At 36.8% G+C, this 22,727-nt stretch overlaps 1 protein-coding gene across 3 annotated transcripts in view; it reads left to right on the top strand.

Moving 5' to 3' along the window:
* Positions 1–22,006, top strand: part of vwa5b1 (von Willebrand factor A domain containing 5B1) — a 37,101-nt gene extending 15,095 nt beyond the window's left edge. For all 3 annotated transcript variants that reach the window (XM_028011613.1, XM_028011615.1, XM_028011614.1), the window contains exons 8-22: positions 42–218; positions 1,037–1,147; positions 2,618–2,820; positions 6,071–6,185; positions 6,385–6,570; positions 6,823–7,024; positions 7,638–7,828; positions 8,886–9,114; positions 9,550–9,843; positions 12,959–13,096; positions 13,435–13,563; positions 14,832–14,903; positions 15,317–15,389; positions 16,781–16,904; positions 18,004–22,006. In XM_028011613.1, coding sequence (XP_027867414.1) covers positions 42–218; positions 1,037–1,147; positions 2,618–2,820; positions 6,071–6,185; positions 6,385–6,570; positions 6,823–7,024; positions 7,638–7,828; positions 8,886–9,114; positions 9,550–9,843; positions 12,959–13,096; positions 13,435–13,563; positions 14,832–14,903; positions 15,317–15,389; positions 16,781–16,904; positions 18,004–18,609 — 2,850 coding nt within the window. In that variant the 3' untranslated portion in view covers positions 18,610–22,006. The remainder of the gene's footprint in view (positions 1–41; positions 219–1,036; positions 1,148–2,617; positions 2,821–6,070; positions 6,186–6,384; positions 6,571–6,822; positions 7,025–7,637; positions 7,829–8,885; positions 9,115–9,549; positions 9,844–12,958; positions 13,097–13,434; positions 13,564–14,831; positions 14,904–15,316; positions 15,390–16,780; positions 16,905–18,003) is intronic.
* The last annotated feature ends 721 nt before the right edge of the window (positions 22,007–22,727 follow it).

A 22,727-nucleotide genomic window follows, 5' to 3' on the forward strand; every position in this document is an offset into this window, starting at 1 on the left:
CCAGTAATTTATTTATCATTCTGCTCCGCTTCTTCATCCAGGTAGACGTCATTCACAGACGGCTGCATAAGGACATCCTCCACAACCCCGTGGTCATGTTGAACTTTTGTCCCAACCTCAAATCCATCTGCTCAGACCTGAGGAAAGTTCACGGCGAATTCATCTTCCTTATTGACAGGAGCGGCAGCATGAGCGGACTCAACATCCACCGTGTGAAGGTGTTATTACCTCAGCTTGACATGTCATCTTGTTTTATTAGCTCCTGTTATTTACATACAAATACTTCCTGTGTCTCTGACTCTGACTTATCAAGGTTGATTTTGTATAATTATGTTATCAACACATAATTTATTTTTAAAAGCAGCTTAACTGAAGGCCAATTTTAGGCTTAAAGGGGGGATTTTAGGTGTGTAAAACTGTGGTCTATGGATATTATACTGTCTGTCCTTCCATCCCTCCAGTTTGTTAGCAGGTTCTGTTAGGTTGCATCATGTTTAATGAATATTCTCAACCAGACTCGAGGAATTCTGCAACTTTTATTTATTTATGTGGCTTTCTTTAAACATTTATGTTATTTGACTGGTGATGCCAGCAGCCGTTTTTTTTCTTTCTTTTTTTTTTAAAACAAACTCACATTTGATCTTTTATTGGATCTGTCAGACATCACACTGTCTGGGCTCATGGTCATTCTGAGTGGGTTTGACAGATATAATGACAATTTTCCACAAATCTTTTAAAAGATACTTATAAAAAAGTGGAACCTTCCTCTTTGAAGCTCTTTTTCTTTCCTTTTCTAAATGCAATTGAATTCTGAGTTGTATTCATGTTTGAATCAATGCAGCCTTGACGCTGCTCACCTGAATGAAAGTGGAGGTAAGTGGTATTATTTCAGAAACTGCCCTTGAGCTGGTGAAGAGGCAGTGATTGGTGAAATGACAAGGTGTGATGCTGTTCACTTATCAGTGCAACATTCGCAGATGAGTGGTGACAGTTTTTAGTTTTAAAATCCAAATTGGCTCTCGATTTTCTCTTCCAGGACGCCATGGTGGTTATCCTGAAGAGTTTGGTGCCTGGCTGCCTTTTTAACATCGTTGGATTTGGATCCATGTTCAAATCACTCTTCACAACCAGCCAGAACTACGAGGAGGTAAGAGTATACAATGCAGGCATGTACTTCAATTACCTGAAACAAAGTCGTGGTTCAACAATTCAGGTGTAAACAGTTTGTTAGAATATTTTAAAATGTATTCAGGATGATAACAGAGGAGATATGAATCCTAAAAGATAAAAACCTTCATAATGACAACCGGTCTTTTCTGAGAATTTAAAGAAGAGTACAGTTTGGGGCTAAATTAAATAACTTAGAAGAAGGTTAAACATTTTCATGATGTACATTCTCAATAGAAGTCTTGCACACAGTTGGAGTCAGTTGCTTCCAATCTGTTTTATCGACATGAATTTAATGAGGAGACTTTTGTTTCTTTAATCCCAGTGACACAAATCCAGTCTGCAGAGAAGAGAGCAGATCAATGGCATTAACATCAGTGCTAAGATCTAAATCAACAAGTGCAAACTTCTAGCTTGGATGACTGTGTGCTAGCATAGTTTTTGTTACAATGGGTGAAATGCTAGACTCAGGTCTGAAGCTCAAATGAGACAGCAGTTTATGTAGAAGTGATTTTGCACTCTTTCATACAAAATAAACACCTTTAAATTAGAGTTGTAGCGCTGATGGCTTATTTCTCTGATAAAATGTGTGTTGAGAGGTTGATGAATTTATGTTAGCAAGTTAAGTCTCTTGATTTTTATTTTAGTAATAGCAACCATGAATCAGGCTATTTATTTTTGCAAACCGACATGCTGACTTTCCTGGACTGTTGTCAGTGTTCAAAATATTGTTACCTATAAAAGATGGATGACTGGTACTCCTGTGTGACCCAAGCAAAGACTGTGGCCAACATTTTGCAAGAGGGGGGCATGGCACCTCCTGCCCTCCTCTTGGGGGCACCACTGTATGATTCCACATTTTGGTTTATCAAATTTTATTAATTATACTACTTTTACTGCTACAATTAATAATAATTTAATGATAATAATGATAGTAATAACAAACATAATGATAGCAATAACAATCATTATTATTACTGCATCTAAGAGCATTATTTTATTTTATTTAGCATTTTTCAACTTATTTTATTTCTAATTTATTCCTGATGATTGCATTATTTTAATTACCATATCAAGCAACACACATACCGTACTGTGCATAGTTAATATGTAATATTTTTGTATCTCTTTTCGTCTGTTTATCTATTCTTGTTAGTTTTGTTTACCTCACAATAAAGGAGGAAAAAATGTATAAAACATCAGGAGCTGGGCCAGGTCTGTTACATAAAAGATGAACATGTTTATTTCTTCATGACATCAGTTTCTCTGTTCTACTTTAATGTGTTTTACGCTCATAACTTTTAATCATTAATGATTTGGTGTTTTTAATTCAGTTAATTGAAAAAGTGGATTCGGTTGTATCTAAGGGATTAGAGGTGTTTCTGTTTCGTCTTCTTTGTGAGAATAGGATTCTATATTTCACTAACTCCTACTTATCCTCATGATCCAGGAGGCCCTGGCGCAGGCTTGTGATTATATCAGGAAGATGAGAGCTGACATGGGGGGCACCAACATGCTGGCGCCGCTCACCTGGATTGTGAGGCAGCCCACGTTCAGCGGTCACCCCAGGCTGCTCTTTCTGCTCACAGACGGAGCCGTCAGCAACACAGGCAAGGTTATTGAGCTGGTCCGCAGCCACGCATGCTACATTAGGCAAGTATCACCGTCAACACATCTTCTTGTATGACTCAGATCAATACGTTATGCTGTCGGAAATGTTATCAATATTGTATAACATCAGGCTTTCTTGTTAAAGCTGTCTTGGACTGTAAAAACCTTGATGTTTGATCAAAAATGTGCTTCACACCTTCACACATCTTTGTACTTTCACACATTTTCTCACATTACAGTTACAAACTTCAACCTTCCTTTGGGATCTTGCACAAAACACAAGGCAGTGGGCAGTTGTATAATTAGAAGAAAGAAAAATGAAAAATGATAAATGTCAAAATCTAAGTGTACCCACAGCATGATGCTGCCACTACCATGTTTAACTTTTTACTTTTAGTTGGGTTGTTTTATTATGAAGTATTGGTACTCTTACTTGAGGAAAATTTCTGGATTCTCTACCCACTGTAACTTGACTGAATGAAGAACAAACTTATTTTTACCAAAACTTCACACCAGACGCACACCCAGACATTTTAACAAAAACTACATATCAGTGGTTTTTGTTAGTTTCATAATTTTCTTTTTAAGAAACTGATTTGGAAAAATATTCCTTATGCCTGATTTTGTTATTTTGTAATTATGTTTTTTATATGAATAATTTTCATTTTGGTATTTAAAATAACATTTTGACATAGCTTTATATTTTGTTCTGTCTTATTATGTAATTTTTTTATGTTAAATGATAGATTTTTTTTTTATCAGGTACAAAGTACTTGAGTAGCCTTTTTACCAAATACCTTTCTACTCTTACTTAAGTGATATTTTGGACAGATACTTTTTACTTTTACTTAGAAATATTACAAATTGTGCTACTCTTACTTGAGTAGAAGTTTTGCGTACTGTAGTTAAATTGTTGGCCACACACAGGGTTTTGCTTACATCTAATCAGATGATTTTCTTCCACATATTTGCTCTGTCACCTTATGACTAATAGTAAACTGTGAATGCAAACATTTAATGTCTCGTTGGGTTTCTGTTTACATGATACATTTTAAATTTTCAGACGATGGATTGGACAGTACTCTCTGAGATGGTGAAAATATGGATTACAATTTTAAAACTAAAACATCTCCATTTGCTGTTATTTACTCTTTATAATGCAGTTTGTTCACTAATGTTCTCTGAAAAACCTTTGAGGTCAGCGAGAATAATACTTGTACTAAAAAATTAAGCCCTGTTTAGTCTTTCTGAAGGCAATTGATTGCAGGGGATTTTATTTAGAGGTTTCAGGATAAATGGGGCAAAGCACAAAAACACACTTTTCCAATTTTTTAACTCTCAAAACATTTCAAAAACCATGTGTTGTTTACTTTATACTTTAACATTATGCGTTATTACTTAATATCAACATAAATTATATTGATGTCTTAGTTGTAAGACATCAATATAAAAATCTGAATAAGTTAAAGGGGTGTGAATAGTTTTGCAAGACACTAGCTCCTCGATTTTGTAATGCTATTTAAAAACGTAGAGCTAAGGCAGATTTAAATTAATTAAGACATCATCTTCTAATGCTCCACAAGACAAATCAACAGCTTATTTACAAAATAAAATCACTACTGTGGGTTTATCTAGGTGTTGAAATGAAAACCAGGCCACAAAGCTGTAATCCTTTTAAAATGAAATGTGGGAACATGGAGCCTGTCTTACCTCTTTTAAGCATCCAACATCACAAATCTGTCCTGGAGGAAACATCTGTGCAGCTTTCAGCCACAACAAAGCTGCGCGAATGCTAGAATGAAGGCATAAGAAACCAGCATGTGAGCTCCATCTGTCAACTTGCAGGGAGCGCTCATGACACAACAAATCTGCAGCGTTCCAGGAAGTCGTTTTATTTTGCTGCTTGCATTTAAGACTCACGCTGTGAAATCCCCGTCCAGAGTCGTTTTCTGGAAATAATTGACTTTTGTCTTCCCCTTTTAATGGATGACTGCCCCGGGATAATTGCATTATGTGCGGAAAGCTCGGCCAACTCATCAACACTTCCCGGGTCATTATCGCTCTATGCTTACAAATCAGCACAGCCACTCAGAGACCAGATCAAACAAGGATGAATCTCCAAAAGACTAAAGTCAGGATCTAAACTGCATGGAAAGCCACACACTCATTCTAATCAGCAATCCTTTATGTCATTAAAAATTCAAGAGAGTATTGGTGCAATGCAATTAGCTGACCCATCCATTTTTGAGATACTGACTGTATTATGCAACTAAAAACATATTTCACTCAATTGTAAGAGCTGGGAGGAACTTTAGTCCTCATGAAAGATGAAATTATGCTTTGAACTCCAAACCTTTGCAGGAGCATTCATACTCCTTAGGCATAATCACAAGTGGAAGTGAGAATAATACATAATTTATTTTCCTTTTTTAATAAATAAAAAAAAGTGGAGTTTGCATTCATTTACATTTACTCTGACAATTCTCATCTCCCTTCACTGGTCTGTAAGGAATTTCTCTCATTGGCCTACATTGATTTTCTACCAGACTAATCTGCAAAAAGAAGAAGTTGTGATCGAGAACATCACTTTTCAGCGTTGTTTTATGATTGCAATTGGTTTGTAGTTTTAGCAATGGCAATGGAGGAAGTGAAAGAATTTGTTCAGTCCGTGTTGCTTCCAAATACTGAATTAATATTAACAACTGGGGCCAGCCTACCATATAATTTACTGGGGTACCATTCTATATAATTCTACATACACCATACTCGCCCGCTTTCACCAGCGCTCATCAGACATGATAAAGGGTTGGATACCTGAAGTCATATTCTCCCAGCCCCCTGTGGCCCCCCCTGAAGCTCCGCCCCTGGTCACAGACAAATGTTAGCGACAGGGTAACGTTTAAAACTTCAACAGAGTCCATGCTTCCAGGAAACAATGACTTCTCAATATCCGAGAGTCTTGAAAATCCTACAAAATAAACAGAAGAAGGGGCTGGTTTTTACCAGGCTAATTTCCACCTGTATTTGTAGAAACTATTTTGGAATTTTATTTGTTGAGAAGTTTGGGAACTATGTATTTTGGTCCACTGCATATAAAACATCAAGATTTTTGGTTGTAATGTGGCAAAATCTAAAAAACTTCAAGAGCTGAGCTATTTTTCCAAGACTCTGTGTGCATTGTGTCTTTGATTTTTGATGGAAATGTGCACCCATCCTGTGAGCACATCTGTTGCTATGCTGAAAAATCTCCTGATCTGTCCTTGAAGGTGCTGCCTTTAATGTTTCTGTGCAGATGTTTCACATTTGGCATTGGACAAAATGCATGCCGGAGGCTGGTGCAGGGGTTGGCGGCTGTTTCCAAAGGAACAGCTGAATTCCTGGCTGATGGAGAGAGGCTGCAGCCCAAGGTACTCATTTCCAGCATGGAGTGTCACTCATAATGACATCTATAGTTATTCTGAAGGCCACCGGAGAGCCATTATGCAGCCATTTCAATACACCGAGTGCCTGCTACTGATACCCATTAAGACATCATATGTGAGACACCACCCCCTCTGTGAAACTATCAGAAGGAAGCTGTGTTATTTCTATGGCTTTACTCCACAGATGATAAAGTCGCTGAAGAAAACCATGTCCCCGGTACTCAGTGACATTTCCATCGAATGGCTCTTTCCTGAAACCAAAGAGGTGCTGCTCTCCCCTGTTGGCAACACCTTCCTCTTTCCAGGAGACAGTCTGATTGGCTACAGTGTGGTGTGCGACACTACCCGTTACCACGACAACCCCAAATCTGTAAGACACCTGTTGAAGGGTAACAATTAGGTTAATTTATCAGTGGGTCAGAAAAGCAACCTTTTCTGTTTTACAAACTGTCTTGTAAAATTGCTACTACTACAAAAACAGTTTGAAGGTAAATCCCGAGTGGAAGTCCTTGACAAATATTTTCTGAATGGAAAAATAAATAAATGAAGCCTTGTGAATTGCTTGATCAAATAAGCTAAAAACCACTCAACAGGATGAGTCACCTGCTTCACATCTCAACAGGATAAAAGGAGGCGATACAGCATGATGCGCTCCATTGAGTCAGCCAGCTCGGTGTTTTACCACTCACAAGAGGAGGAGGCGGGGAAGACTGGAGCGGACAGTCAGGGGTCCCACTGGGAAGCACCCTGCGGCACGCTGCATGACTCCTACCAGGACACCATGACAGAGAGTGGCCTGGTCATCACAGAGCCAGACCTCACAGGTAAGAACTGCACTAGCGGTTTTCCTTTCGTTTGTTAAATCTGTGTGGTTTTTATCATAAAGTGCAGAAATTTTTACTTTAAGCAATAGTTTACTCGTAGACAGAGGTAGACAGAGTACCCAAAAGTCACACTCAAGTAAAAGTAGCACTACTTCAACATATTTTTATTCCAAAAGTTAAAAGTAGCCATCCAAGAAATTACTCAAGAGTGAAAATGTATTTGGTAAAATGTCTAAAGTACTGAGTAGACATGAGACATGTACCGGTACTCTTTATATACAACTCTGGTAAAATCCAAATTAAGTGAGTTGTGTTGATATATATAATATCAATCAAATAAGCCAAAAACCACTCAACGGGATGAGTTACCTGCTTCATATCTCAACAGGATAAAAATATTTATATTTTTATGACTATAAATAATATTCAATTATGAACTTATAGTCAATTTCTTTGGGACCCTACCATGCATAAATTTATACCTGCTTATGTATGGGACTATATACTAATTTGCTGAAATTTGCGTTAATACCCTGAGGACTAAATTATTATTGGTACATAAGTATAACATTGGTTTCTAATGTAGTGACTGTAAATTTTTGAACACGTTTAGATGACACATCACCAAGGAGACGTGCATACAGCACAAACCAGCTCATGGACTACAACCCAGCAAAGAAATCCTTTACTCCCAGTGACCCCAACTCTGTGGTGCCCAAGAATCCCCTGCGGAGGAGCAAAGTCCAGGACCTGACAGGCCAGATGAGCCCTGAGCAAGAAATGCACTGGAAGAACGACTGCCAGGTATAACTTGTCGTTGAAAGTTACCACTAAATCAGGTCAACCATTTTCCCTACATCTGATTAGTGTGTGCTGCTTGTTTAAAGTCCCTACACACAAAATAAAGCGCTAGCATGTAATTAAAGCAGCAGATTGTGGATTTATCTAATGATAGAGTCGTCATACTGTCAAGTAGAAAATGATATTTGGATTCAGAAAGAGTTGGCAGCTAAGGGAGCTGCCTGACCCCTGTCTGGATTGGAGTATAATCAAGAAGAGACTAACGTGTCCTTCTCAGTAATTAAGGGCAAAATTAATGAATCACAATTAGGTTAGAATAACTCAGGAATCAAGTTGCCATGACTAAACAGAATTAACAGGAGGATGCTGTGTCTGCTCCAGGTAAATTCCATTGAAGAATCCTTGCTTAATCGGACTTAATGAATAGATATAGTAAATCTTTATTTGAATTAAAGGAGGTCATGAGACATGGAAACCTTGGGGCATTTGAACTTCTCAAGAGGATAAACAATCCGTCTGTCAGACTGCCTCCATTTATCTGACTAATTTGTGTTTTGGCACACAGCGAGCTTCTGCTCTGTGTTTCTTTTGATAATCGGATAAATCAAGAAAATACTGTGCTAAAGTATTCACGTTCTGCATTTTGTCATGTTGCAATCACATCGTTTGGTGTATTTTATTGGACTTTATATGATAAACAATAAAATAAATGGTGCATATTTTCGAGGTACTGAAAATAGTCTTGTTCTTAAGATCTTATTTATATTTTAAATAAGTTTTTATTGTTTTTATAAACTAAAATTTGTGGTTGTAACAGGACAAAAACTGGAAAAATTCAAATTATATGAATGCTTAAGCAAGTCTCTGTGAGTTTCCAATCTTAGGCTTCAGGCTATGGGCATTTGTTTTTCTTTAATTAAAAATTACCAGCAGAGTCTCCCGCTCAAACATCCCATGACACTATCAAAAAAGAGCTTGTTTGAGCTCACAGAAATGATCAGAATAATAATGGGCTGATGTTGTATCTCGCTTTAATGCCACCTGGGTTTTTTGGTTTTAGCCACAGCTGGCTGGTCTGTGCGCCCCGTCCTTCAGAGGGCGACCTGGCACCGGTCACAAGCCGCCTCCACAGCAGGAGGAGGACTCTGAGCTTCATCCCCAACCCCAGCTACAGGATGGCCCTCAGCCAAGCGACGGCACCGGGGTGCCTGTGGCTCGCAACCTTGCTGGGGATGATGGGTCCAGATCGTCCACAGACAGCCCCTCTGTTGGCAGCATTGGAGACACAGGTGAGAACACAAAGAAAGCCTTTCTGGTTTAATGGGAAATGTTTTCTTTATGCCAGATAATGTGTCAAAAACATGTTCACTTGTTAAGTCTGTCATTTTAGGGCAGAATTTATACTTATTTCTATTAAAAGCCCAAAATTGTTGCCAGTGGCAACATTTGGTTGTTGATCATGTGATCTTCGTGACGCAAAACAATGTTTCCATTGCAGTTTTGATGTCTGAACTACAACAATGAGTGAGAATTACTGGCTTGGCTCTTCAGTGGTTAAAATTATATTTATTCTGACTGAAATGGTTGCATAAAAATGAGTTCCACTTCATCTTCTGTGGCCCCTTTGCTATGAGGTGTATATATATATGTACATATTGTATTTTAGGTAGTATATCCCTAAATCCCCTTTCATGCATTAAAATGTTACTTCTCTGATATTTCAGATGGATATGGCCATCAGATGTGTCAAGCAGAAACCCCTCAAGAGACCCACATGTCACATCTGGGGACCACCAGCCATCACAAAGGAGACTGCAAAGCAGTGGTGTCGGGATTGCTGTGTGGGAAACCCATGAAGTGGGAGGTGGTTTTTGACATCGAGCCGTTTTTAAGCGGCCGAGAACGTGAGGAAAAGGTTCACGAGGAGCTGTGGAACGAGACGTTTCACCACCTGGCCGGGAGCTCCATCATACACGACTTTGAGCATATGGCTGATAAAGAGTCTGAGATAGAACAAGGTGAGCTTAGAAACTTGTCTGACACAACTGGAAAACAATTTCAAATGTCAAAGGATGAGGTTTTCAAATTCTATTAACCATATTTAATTATTTTTTATTTTATTTATTTTTTTTTTTATTAAATCTTTATTCATTTCATTCAATACAAATAATAAAAAAAATTTTTTTAATACAATACAATACAAAGAAAAAAATAAAATAATTTAAAAATGAAATGAAAGGTAGCAGAAAGAAGAAAATAATCTTATAATATCTGCCCCTTTTTCTCAACTATGGATCAAAACAACAAAAAACAAACAAACAAACAAAAAAAAAAAACTAAAATTTTTTTGATTTGTCTTATGTGACAAAAAAAGAAAACAAAGAAAGAACAAAGAAACAAGGTCAATCATCAATCTCAACTGAACAATACTATACTGTGACTTTATACTATTTCATACTTCTTCAAAAAAACAATCTTTAACATTCTTTTAAACATGTGTAATGATTTAACATTTTTAACATCGTTTTGCAGGTCGTTCCACAGTTTGACTCCTTGTATCGAAGTACATCGTTCTTTCAAACAAGTTCTGAATTTAGGTTTCTTAAAAATCTGTGTCCCCTTAAGGTTATAACCACTCTCTCTCTTTTCAAAATTTTTTTGGATGTTTAAGGGTAATGTTTTTAGGTGTGCCTTATACATAACCAACAAAATATTATAATCAACTAAATCATTGAATTTCAAAAACCTCAAATTACAAAATAATGTATTTGTTGGATATTTACCATGTTTTCGAGCAATAACTCTTATTGCCCTTTTTTGCAAAACAAAAACAGATTTTGTACTAGTATAACATGCCTTTCCCCATACCTCAACACAATAAACCAAGTGTGGAACAATTAGTGCATTATACAACATAAATAGTGCATGATCATTCAGAAAATCCCGTACTTTATAAAGCACTGCAATTGATTTTGCTAATTTTGTTCTTAAATAATTCAAATGGGATTTCCATGATAATTTCTCGTCAATTATCACACCCAAAAATTTCACCTCACTAACTCTACAAATCTCTACACCATCAACTTTAAATGGAGTGTTTACAGTTCTTTGTCTCCTTGTAAATAACATATAATTTGTTTTGTCCAAATTTAAAGATAATTTATTAAGTTTGAACCATTTATGTATTTGCATAAATTCTATTTTCATTTCTTTTAACATCCCTTTTATATCATTGCCCTGACAAAAAAAAGTGGTATCATCCGCAAATAGAATACATTTGAAAAACCCTGATACATTTACCAAATCATTTACATATAAGATGAACAACTTTGGTCCAAGTACTGAGCCCTGTGGAACTCCACATGTAATTTCACAAAATTCGGATCTAGTATCATGTACTTGTACAACCTGTTTTCTATTCTCCAGGTAGCTCGAAATCCACTGTAATGCCGGCCCTCTAATCCCGTATTTAATAAGTTTTTTGAGTAAAATGCTATGGTCAATCGTGTCGAATGCTTTCTTTAGATCGACATAAATGCTGGCACTATATTGTTTTTGATCAATAGCATTTGTTATATGTTCTCTCAGTTCCATAAGGGCCATTGATGTCGAATTTTTGGCTCTAAATCCATATTGACTACTACTTAATATATTATTTTTATCTATAAATGTATCTAATCTATTTACAAATAGTTTCTCCAAAATTTTTGAGAACTGTGGCAACAACGATATCGGTCTGTAATTACTAAACATACATTTCTCACCATTTTTGTAAATGGGAATTACCTTTGCTATTTTCATGGCGTCTGGAAATTTTCCTGATGAGAATGACAAATTACAGATATAGGTGAATGGTTTAATTACATAAGACATAATTTCCTTTACAAATTTCATATCCATATTTACCCAATCCTTTGATTTTTTATTCGCCATTTTGTTTACGATACTCAGTATTTCTTTCTCATCCGTTTCTCCAAGAAAGATGCTGTTTGGACAACTCCCAATTTTTTGGGTAACGTCGCTATCATCTTTTGGTATCTGAGCAGCAAGTCTTGGACCAACATTTACGTAATAATGATTGAATTCGTTTGCTATTTCATTCCGATCATAAATTTCAGTATTTTCTTTTAAAAAGTGTGTTGCAATACCAGATTTTATTGTATGCTTTGTAGAAACACTATGTATAACTGTCCATATTGCTTTTGTGTCACCGTTACTTTTTGTTAATAGGTCGGTATAATATTCTTTTTTATGTTTTCTTATAATCCATGTCAATTTATTTTTATATTTCTTATATCTATCCTCTGCTTCTTTCGTTTTTAACATCAAAAAGGATGAATACAAATTATTCTTTTTTTTACAAGCATTTCTCAACCCTTTTGTCATCCATGGCTTGTCAACAGCATCTTTCTTAACAAAATTAGTTGTCATACAATGTCTTTTATACAGAACTCCCAAAATATTCATAAACTCATCATATGCTCTGTGTACATCATCCACATATACATTAGTCCAATTTTGTTGACACAAATCATTTTTCAATTTATTCAAATTTTTTTTTGACATATTGAACACTTTTTTCGTTGGCACAGGTACAGTAATAATTTTCTGGTGATTTTTGTAAATAGCAAAAACTGGTAAATGATCACTTATATCGATTTTGAAGAGTCCACTCAGCACCTCTCCGTCCGTAATATTAGTAAAAATATTGTCAATTATTGTGGCAGAGTGTGTCGTAATTCTTGTTGGTTTTGATATCAATGGAAAGAAACCCAAACTACACATTGTATCAACAAACATACTATTTAAATCAGTTTGGGTTCCTAAATCTATATTAAAATCTCCACACAGAAATAATGTTTTATTTTTACTCATTTCAATAAGCTCTATTCATTTTTCAGTAAATAATTCTAAGTTAGATCCTGGTGTTCGATACACACAACTCACCACTATATTTCTCGATTTCTCGCTTAACACTTCTATAGTAATCATCTCCATTACACCTTCATTTAATATTGTAATTTGATACGTATATTTTGTACAATTCATTAAAGAAGTAAAACGTCATGAAATATAAAATTACTCGATATATCACGGTTTTTGTAGCTACTGTATGCTTTTTTTAATTTCCAGGTTCTGGCAGGAAGTACCAGGTTTACGTTATTCACACTAGCAAAGCCTGCAATATATTGAGCAAATACACAGCATTTGTTCCCATTGACCTGGACACCAATGAGTATTTGCCAACAAGTGTTGAATGCATTAATGTGGGTAAGTTACATGATTCTGATTCTCCTGACTGAAGTCACCCCCTCCCACTTTCTTCAAATTAAATGAAGCTGGTGTCAAACATTTGTGCTGCGTTTGTGCAGCAAAAGCTTCGTTAGTGTCGCTATAATTTTAAGGTTTCCAGAGATCAACCCGGCTCCAGAACAGTCAATTGACACCAAATTTGTTTGATTTTGTAAATATGGGATTGATCGAGGTTAAGTTGTATATTTTCCCGAGTTTTAACTGAGAAAATCAGTTTGAAAAAAACATAGATCTGCTGTGTTGATTGCACTCTGCAGAGCCAAGCAAGATTGTAATGACTTCCATTTTTCTTGGAGATGCAAGCCTGAAGAGGGGCTCCAGGTCTTGTTCAGGAAGCAGGAAGAACAGAGGATACTCCATCGGGCTCGGTCGTTCTCAGTCCGGCGGCATGTCAGAGGAAGCCGAAGATGTTCTCCTGCCTTACAGTATGTGGCTTTATTTATTTTTCAAGGCTTTGTGATGAAGCATGCACATCACCATAATCAAGCACAGGCATGAAAGTGGCCTCAACAAATCCTTTTTAGTATGAAATGTCAAGCAGGACAAGATTCTAAAAATAACACCAATTTTAACGGTAGTCTTTTGGCTAATAATTGAATGTGAGACTTGATGGAGAGGGAGTCATCAATAAAATACCTGAGAAGGAGTGATTGATTAATTTCCAATTTGAGTGTAACAAACATTTTGTTTTCTAAGTTAAAACAGATTTTAAAGCACTAAAATTAGCCTCTGCAGTATTAAAAACCTGTTTCAACTGAGTAAGGGCTCGATCTATACATAACTGTAACATCAGCATACAAATGAAAATTTTCATTGGTGATGTTATTATTAATGTTATTGTTATGAATTTGGTATGAAGGCCAAAAATTTCACCTTTGTTCTCATTTGACAAGAGCAACTTCCTGTCCTTGCATGCCTCATGTAAAATGGAAATATGACTTCATATGGCTTTAACAATAAATTGGTGGATTGCATGCCTAATAAGTGATTTATTTTATTTTTTGCCTAAAGTGATTTTGGTAAAAAAAAAAAAATCCCTTTTGACAAAAATAATTTAGGCCACTATCTTAGGATGGTGACAATTTTAAAACCATGCATCATTTACTTTCCACTTCAGAATTATAGACAATTTTTCTTGATCCTTCATGTAAAAATGTAACATATGTTTGAAAGCAACTGTATTTGTTTTTGTCAGTTTAAACCTGCTTTCATGTAAAACTGGAAAGAGCTGTGAGATATGTGGATTTCTCAGAGAACTTTGTGAGCTATTTTATAAATAACAACTTCAGCAGCAAGACAACATTTTTAAAAGGATCCTCAGTGATGGCATAGCAACAGCACGAGCTAATGTGGGCAAGAGATGTTCAAGCATATGCTGGTTTAAAAAAAATAGTACAGATGGCTTGGATATGGAGGAGCTTTAAGGTTTTAATGACTCAAACCAAAATGTTGGAAAGCTGACAATTAAATGAAAGACATTATGACATTTATGAGATTTTTTTGTCTTGCCTGTCTTTGAAATTCCAATTTTTCGTTTAAGTAGCAAGCAAACTGAGTGAATGGTTTCAAACCAAGGCCATATCAAGCAAAGTGACAGGCTTATTTGATGCTGGAGTTTTTGTAAATAAACTAACAGAAACAATGTATTCTTCTGTAATGGTTCTTTAGAAAATGATTTTAATTCTTGTTTCAGATGCAGAGGACGGCGTCTCTCCATGCAGCACCCCTTCCTCCGCCGGCTGGGACAAATGCAGCTTCACAGAGGGTAAGCACATCAGCAAATTTGTTGCAATTCCTCACTTTTCCCCCACTAAGACCTTTGAAATGCAACGTCTGAGTGGATCTTGCCTTTTCCAGCCTCACACAGCAACATTTTCTACCAAATGTGAAACTGTAAATCACTGACATTACAGTTCCTACTCTTGGAGAGGTTAACAGAGGTCGGCAATTTTTATCTTGGCTCAAACTGACGATTTGTAACATGAGAATCCACTGAAGGCCCAAATATAAACAAGGCATGTTTCGCCTGGACAGGACAGAGATGCTGGAGTGTGTTGAATGTTTTCTGTTTTCACTGTTACATCTCACTGTGCCATAGTTTTGTTAATTACCAGATGGTGAAAGATGATAAGTAGACCTCTGCTTCTTTTCTTTTCCATCTGCCTCTTTGTCTCCAAGTCGCCCCACAAAGGAGTCCATCTGTTACCTCAGACCAATCACAGAAATCGGTGGAGAGTCTTTTTTCTGCCAGGTATGTGATTAGAGTTCGGCTGGTGTTTAAATGTATCGTCGCTGCATTCAGCAAAGAACACCAGTGACTATATAACTGCAGTTTGACATTTAAAAAACTTAATTAATTGATTTTGAAAAAAATTAACTTTTTGATCAAATGTTTTGGTGCAAGAATGAGGTGGTTTTCTGGCCATATCAAAATTGGTTTATTTTTTGCATCACACAAGTCACATGATCAACAACCAGATGTTGCCACAGGCGCAAACCACAAAGACAGGAAGTAGTTGGAGGATAATGGCACGGCATGTTTTTTTAATGTCTTATCATATGAACAAACTTATTCACTTGTGATTTTAGTTGTTTTTTTCAAATTGTGTTTTATCAACATTTGTGGAATATTGATAAAGTTTTGAGCATATTGATGATGAAATGGAGCTACTGATAGACCAGAAAATGCTCTAAATATGTATTCGGACATGTAAGATATGCTCTCAAAGTATCCAGGAAATATTTTATCCATCACCAGTTGTTCTATGTAATAGAAAATTATTACGATCCTTCAACAAATATGACATTTTGTTGCTTCCAGCAATGCTTTTTCAGACATTTCAGAAAACATGATTATCTGCAAGAAATGCCACTTTGATAGTGAGGTACAAAGTTTTGCATTGCAAGATTTTACTTCTGACAAGACAAAAACATTTTTTAAATCTTTTAAAGTAAACTTGATGTGCTGTTTCAGGTAAGGAGAAAACAAGTCTATAATGAAACCACTAGCTGTGGTAATGTCCTCTATTTCCTTCAAAGTTCTTTAGATTTTTTCAGCCACACATAAAACATACCTTAAAATGTTAGAAAAAGAAAACACAATTTGGTTGCATTTATTGTGAGATTTCAAAAAATATAACAGTTTGCAGAGAGAAACGGCTCCCAAAGAGCTGGTGTCTGATCAGTTGAAAGTTCAGTACTTGTTTGTTAAAAACATAAAATGTTTCCATCTATTTAGCATAAAATACTGTTAAGATCTGTGAAGTTATGGTACAGTTTTCTTATTTTCCTCAAATGTAGATTCAGGAAGAAAAATAGCAAGAAATATTGTGACTTTATGACAAGTTTCTATGACAACAAAGTGCATACCAATTATTTTAAAGCACTTAGTTTTCCTTTTTTTATGCAGGAATGATTTATGTATAGGTATAAGTAAAAATACAGCAGAAAATTAAATGCGAAACTTTGAATGATAAAAGATAAATTTTTAAAAAAATATAAACTCTTGCATTATTATTGTTTTTCTTGTTTACCTCTCCTCTTGGTCCTTATATGAAAAAGATAGATAACTCAGAGAAATATTCAGAGCAAGCATCTGTATGCACGCACAGTGTTTGCTGCGCTTTACCTCTCCTCCGTCAGGCTGGCCCTCAGCAGGACTCGCCTCCTGACCCGAGCTGCAAAAGGATTCATGTGTCGAACGCACAGCAAGTCTGGTGATTCAATAGGAGAAAGTGAAAACGAGAACAAAGACTACATTCCCCTGGTGAGCCTCAGATCTATTCCGTTTATTTCAACATGCATGTTTGTATGTCACTGATATGAATTAATGGCAGAAAATGTGAACAAGAAACACCAGTTGTTGAATGATAAGGTGTACAGCATCTCTCCAAATCTATTCAGTCTTTGGTTTGCAATGTGCATCAACTGTAAAAGGAAACGTTATTAAATTTAGACGATCACTCTTTCTTATTGATGTAGACTCTGACATGAGCCGAATGGCCAATCTGAAAAACAAAAAAAATTCACAGTTGTTTCCCAACTGTGGTCCTCAACGCACATTGACCTGCATGTTTTGGAAGTTCCCCTGCTTCAACACACCCCAGTCAGATGATTGCAATTCAACAAAGACCCACTTAATCAGCCATCAATTAAAATCATGTGTAAAAAAACGAAGTTAAATTAGAAGGGGGCTCAGAGAATTGGTCAAAATTCAACAAGTTGCAGTGATTGGTCAGAAAAGAAGGACATACAGAAAACGTTAAAGTGATTGGTCAGATTTGTGGAAAAGCTGGACTAATAGTTGCAATCGTAACATCACTACTTCCTGGAGGGACTCAGCACAGAGGGTGTAGGGGTTACAGTTTTGTTTCCAACTGTTGATAAATTTCCTTTTGACTTTATTTAAATCAGTGCGGAAAATATAAATTATTTAGCTTTTGTTGTTTTTGTGTTGTATTGTTAATATTATATGCATTCTACATGCACCCCTCAGAGACCTAGCTATTGCTAGCCAATTCATTGCTATACAAATTTAATGGAAAGAAAAAACACATTTTGAGAGTAAATACGTGGAATAAAAATATGCAGAAAGAACTTTTTCCTCCATAACAACCAGGAAGCCTTTAAGGGGCTGATTCCAGCTGTAAAAGACCATTGTTATTGGAATGTATAAAACCATGCAGATGAGGAGCATGCATGCAAATCAGGAGCTCAGGTGCACCCTCTCCTCTTGTGTTATTGAAGCTACGTTTGAAAGCAAATATAATTGGGAGATGATTTGTAGTGTAAATACGATACTCCACTTGAAATTTCCCTCTAGAAGGACTAACAATAGAGAATAATTTCCACTCCCCTCTGTGCAGGTGTTGTTGCAGTTGGCGAGCGGCGCATTTCCCCTGGACTCAGCTCTCTGTGAAGCCATTAACGTGCCGATGGACAAGCTGAAGTGGACGTCGCCTTTCGCCAGCCACCGCTCCAGCCTAGGCCACCTGTCTCACTCCGGCAGCCGGCGCACTGACAGCACCGACGACGGGTCCAGATTGCCGTTTGAGCCAGACCCTTATCAGCCGGCAGCAGATCACTCTGCTGGCATCAACAGCCCCTCTTATCCATCCAGAAATGCCTGGCCGGACGCGGGCCAGTCCGCTGCATTTGAACCCCAGTTTTTCTCAGAGGGCTCAGAAACGGCGTCACCTGGCAGCGCGATGAAGAGGATGCAGGATCCGGAGAACATGGTGTGGGCAACGGCTGTCGCCCTGGCCTGGCTGGAGCACAGCTCTGCCAGTTATTTCACAGAATGGGAGCTGGTGGCGGCCAAAGCCAGCATGTGGCTGAATGCGCAGGACATCCCAGAGGGGAAAGATTTAGCCTCCATCAAGGCTGCTGCCAATCAGCTCTTCATCATCCTCAGACACTGGGATGAAAACCTGCAGCTAAACATGCTCTGCTACAACCCCAGCTCTGTCTGAGGCCTTAAACAGACTCCATACCAGATGATACTATGCTAACCAAGGCTGTACCATCACAGTGACGTTGCAAAAGTATTCATATCCCTTAAACTTTTTTTTTCCATTTCACAACAGCCTCAGTGTTTTATCTTGCCATCTTGCGTGATAGACCAACACAAAATACTGTTTTGTTCTGAAGAGGAAGGAAAATGTTACATGGTTTTCAAATTTGTTACAATAAAAAAATCTGAAAAGTGAAATATGTGTTAGTGTTCAGCCCCCCTTACTCTGATACTTCCAAGTAAAATTCAATCCAACAAATTACAAAGTATTAGTAAATACAGCCCAACTTTGTGTAATTTCATTAAAAATCCAGAATATGTCACAGGTGTCACAAGGGTAGCAAGAGAAAAATTACTCAGAGGTAACTCTGGAGGAGCTGCAGAGATCCAGGTGGGGGAAACATCTGATAGGACTTACACAAATCTGGCCTTTACGGAAACATAGCAAGAAGGTTGTAAATTCTGAAAGAAAGCTATGATTAATATTTAAACACAGCAAACAAAGAATAGGAGCCCAAAATTGAAATTTATGGCTGACTTTCAGCATACTGTGTGCCGAAAGTCAACCCACAATATACTTAATAATCCCCAAAACTGCAATGGATATGTTCAGATAAAAGCAAATGGATGGATCAGATTGGCCTAGTCAAAGTTCAGACCAGGGTTCTGCAACCTCTACAATCCAAAGAACCGTTTTTATCCTCAAGATAAAGTCAAGATAAAATGTAATTAAAAATGCAAAAGGCAATCTATAATTTCTGGTATATATCTACTATAAGAAAAGTGTTATTTTTAATTACTATCTTTTTATGTCTGTTTTCTTTTTATTCTTTTAAAATAAAGAAAACCTAACACTTTTGCAAGAAAGAGGATGCATACAATTCATTATCTTCTATGGGATGTTGAGGTTTGCAGAAAGTATGTAAATAAAGTCACATATTTACCAACTTAATGACAAGAAAAAATGTTTTAAAAGTAATTTTGTTTTTGGAAACTAAATGAAATTGTTCCATGAAATAAACTATATCTAGTTATTGAGGGTGATGCAGAACCCTTTTCTAGACCTAAATCAAACTGAGAATCGGTTCCAAAACTTGAAAATTGTTGTTCAGTAGATCTCTGTTCAATCTGGCTGAACTGAGCTATCCTGCAAAGGTTTTCCAGCAGTAACAGTATTATAATCTGGTTCTTAAAAGTATTAACTCAGGGCTACTAAATAAAATAGCTGTTTATCCCCCAACCAGGTGCCTTCCAATGGTAATGAGTTGCATTTAGGGGAACAGAACTGAAGTGTATGGCATGCCTTTCAGATTTTTGCTCCTAAAAATATATTAATCATGTACTTTCTTTCCTATTACACTACTTTGTGTCGGTCTGTTCCATGAAATCCTATAGATATATATTGACCTTGGTGGTTGTAATGTGTCCGAATGTTAAAGAAAAAAAAAAACAATCCAAGGGGTATTGATGCAAAGCACTGTCTACAGAGCAGTTTGTGCTCTGGAGTCTGATTTTTCCTTTCCTGTTGCAGTGGTGAACAATGTGTGTTTTGCTCTGTTTGTATGTGCTGTTCCTCCTGACATATCACAGGCTCGTCAGAGACACTTTTTCTAAGCTGTAACCTCGCCGGTGCCAGGCTCACCCACTGGATCTCCGTAAGCGAGAGCCGTGTTTATGGGTTTGTGGAGAATCAGTGTAAACGTTTTAGCATGTTGGACCGGCCAACATGTGAGCAACACTACTGTTGTCATCATATGGATGTTCTGGCTGGAATGCTGCAAAACTAAGAGAAAAAAAAATTCTTGAATTTATTGATACAGATTTGCTGCATTTTTGGACTTAGCTGTGTTGTAAAAGCAGAGATTATTTTACTAAGAAGCATTTGGGTTCTCACTAGTGGTATTGTTCCTCTTTTATCTTGTGTCTGTTACTATTACAATGTTATTACTACTTATGTTTTGTTTAAAGTGTAGCAGAGACTGAAAAATATGCAAACAGCTAAAGAAAATATTAAATCTGTATGTTGACATCTAAATATATATATGGATCTGGTATAAATGGAAGAATGTGCATGTTTTTGTTGCCTTATTTAGGTGAATACTGTGGTTATTTTCATTTGAATGATTTTAATTCACATGTGCTTTTTTTTTTAATAAGAAAACATAATTTTTGGTGTTGGCTCAAAAGAGTAGTGTGGCTGTGAGTTCAAGGTTAGTCCAGTTTAAGAAATTGAAAGTTTAGTCACAGCTGATACTTTAGGAATTGAGTTAAAAAATTTAATGCAATTTTTCAAATACATTTTTACTTATTAGGATATTCAAATTTAGTGTCACTTTTACTAACTGAACCAGAAGATACTTGAACCAATTAACTTGAACATGCACCATTAATACATGGCTTTTTGAACCATCAAGTTGATTTCAGGATTTTTGAAACACAGACGTTAACGGCTCATCTTTTCATATCTGTCTCATAAATGTCTAGCTGCTGAACACTGTGTGCTAACAAGTGTGTGCCCCTATTACTGTCTGTCAAAAAAAAATCTCCTTGTAATGGTGTTATAACTTGCTGCTGACAGAGGACTCTTTATTGCATTATCTGTGCCTCTAGGCCTGCATGTCTGACATGATACCATTAACATTTAGCAACCTTTGCCTTCTGTTTATCCCTTCACTGATTTTTTTTTTTAGTGGATGATATATGAAGTATTCAAAAGAAAATACGGTTTTTGAAGCTGAAATGTCTAGCTGCTTCACTTGCTATTGGTTGATTTTGGAAATCTGATCCCCCAAGATAGCACAGATATGGAAGCCCAGGGATGTTAGCTTCCACCATGATGCCAAGATGGTTTCCTCTGTGCATATTAATGAATATTAAGGCATATTTTGTGTTTGAACTATTAAAATAGGCAGTTAAAAGTGCTTTTAAAGGAAGTCTTAAAGGAGACCTATGCAAAATTCACATTTTGCATGTTTGAATATTTCCATTTGGGTAACAACTGCTTCTAAAAGCAGCCCAAGCACTTAAAAAAACCACCCAGCCATCTTTTGGCAATAAGTTAATGTTTTATGGTGTCTGGAAAATGAGCCATTTCAAAAACCTTCCAAATGTAACGTCTCAAATTAGCATGCACTGCGCTGTCAACTAGCAACTCCAGTGAAGCCCAGCTTGTCACCTAACAACCCAAGCTGAGCTCCAGCATATTTGCTCAGCTGGTTTTACTGCTGTGTGCGCTGTACAATGGCTGCTGGAAAAGACAAGAGTTTTGTTGTTGACTTATCATCCAGAAACCACTTGCTGCATCCTTGTTGGTTCTGCAGGAGTCTCTTCTGCTTTTCATAGATGTATGAATTATAGTAAACTTTGAGTTGGGGGTTCTGACCAGCAGTAGATTGTTTGGACTTAAAGTGAAAAGCTTAATTTTTTCAAAATAAAGCTCATAGACCTATCCTATCCTAACCTATCCATATTAGGTCCCCTTTAAGTATTTGTGGATTTTAATTGTGGTTCCTAACCCCTGCGAACATTGCATGTCATGTGCATAATGGGGAGTCTTGAGCTCTAAAATGAACTAAAAGAAAAAACTTTTCTAAAGAAAATGTTTAAAAGTGTAATCAACAACAAACCTTGGCAGCTGCCCATGCAGGTATAATCTAGGGCAGCCCGAAATGATGCTGCTGCTGCTGCGTGGGTTAATCTTGTCAGAGTAAGTGTCCTGATTCTGGTTAGTGAGCTTAGCAGGCTCAAAACATCAAAGCACCAACATCAGAGAGGAATGTAGTTATTTATATGTGAGACTTTCCAGTGCATGTAAGGAAAGGCTCTGCTCATCACACCACCAGCTACACACCTCCACAGATGGAAGGGTCAAATGTGTGGGTAGGTATAGGTTACAAACTCTGACTCTCTGCTGTAACTCTCCAATTACCTGGAAATGGTGAGCATTCATTTGAAATTCTCTACAGACTCTACACTCTCATTTAACATGAAAAGGAAGTTCTTATAGCACACAGAAAAAAATAATTCATGGAGCAGCTCGATCAAATGATGTTCAAGACTAGAAGGTAAATGCTTAAT

The sequence above is a fragment of the Xiphophorus couchianus genome, chromosome 24, assembly GCF_001444195.1.
Source record: "Xiphophorus couchianus chromosome 24, X_couchianus-1.0, whole genome shotgun sequence".
NCBI lineage: Eukaryota > Metazoa > Chordata > Actinopteri > Cyprinodontiformes > Poeciliidae > Xiphophorus > Xiphophorus couchianus.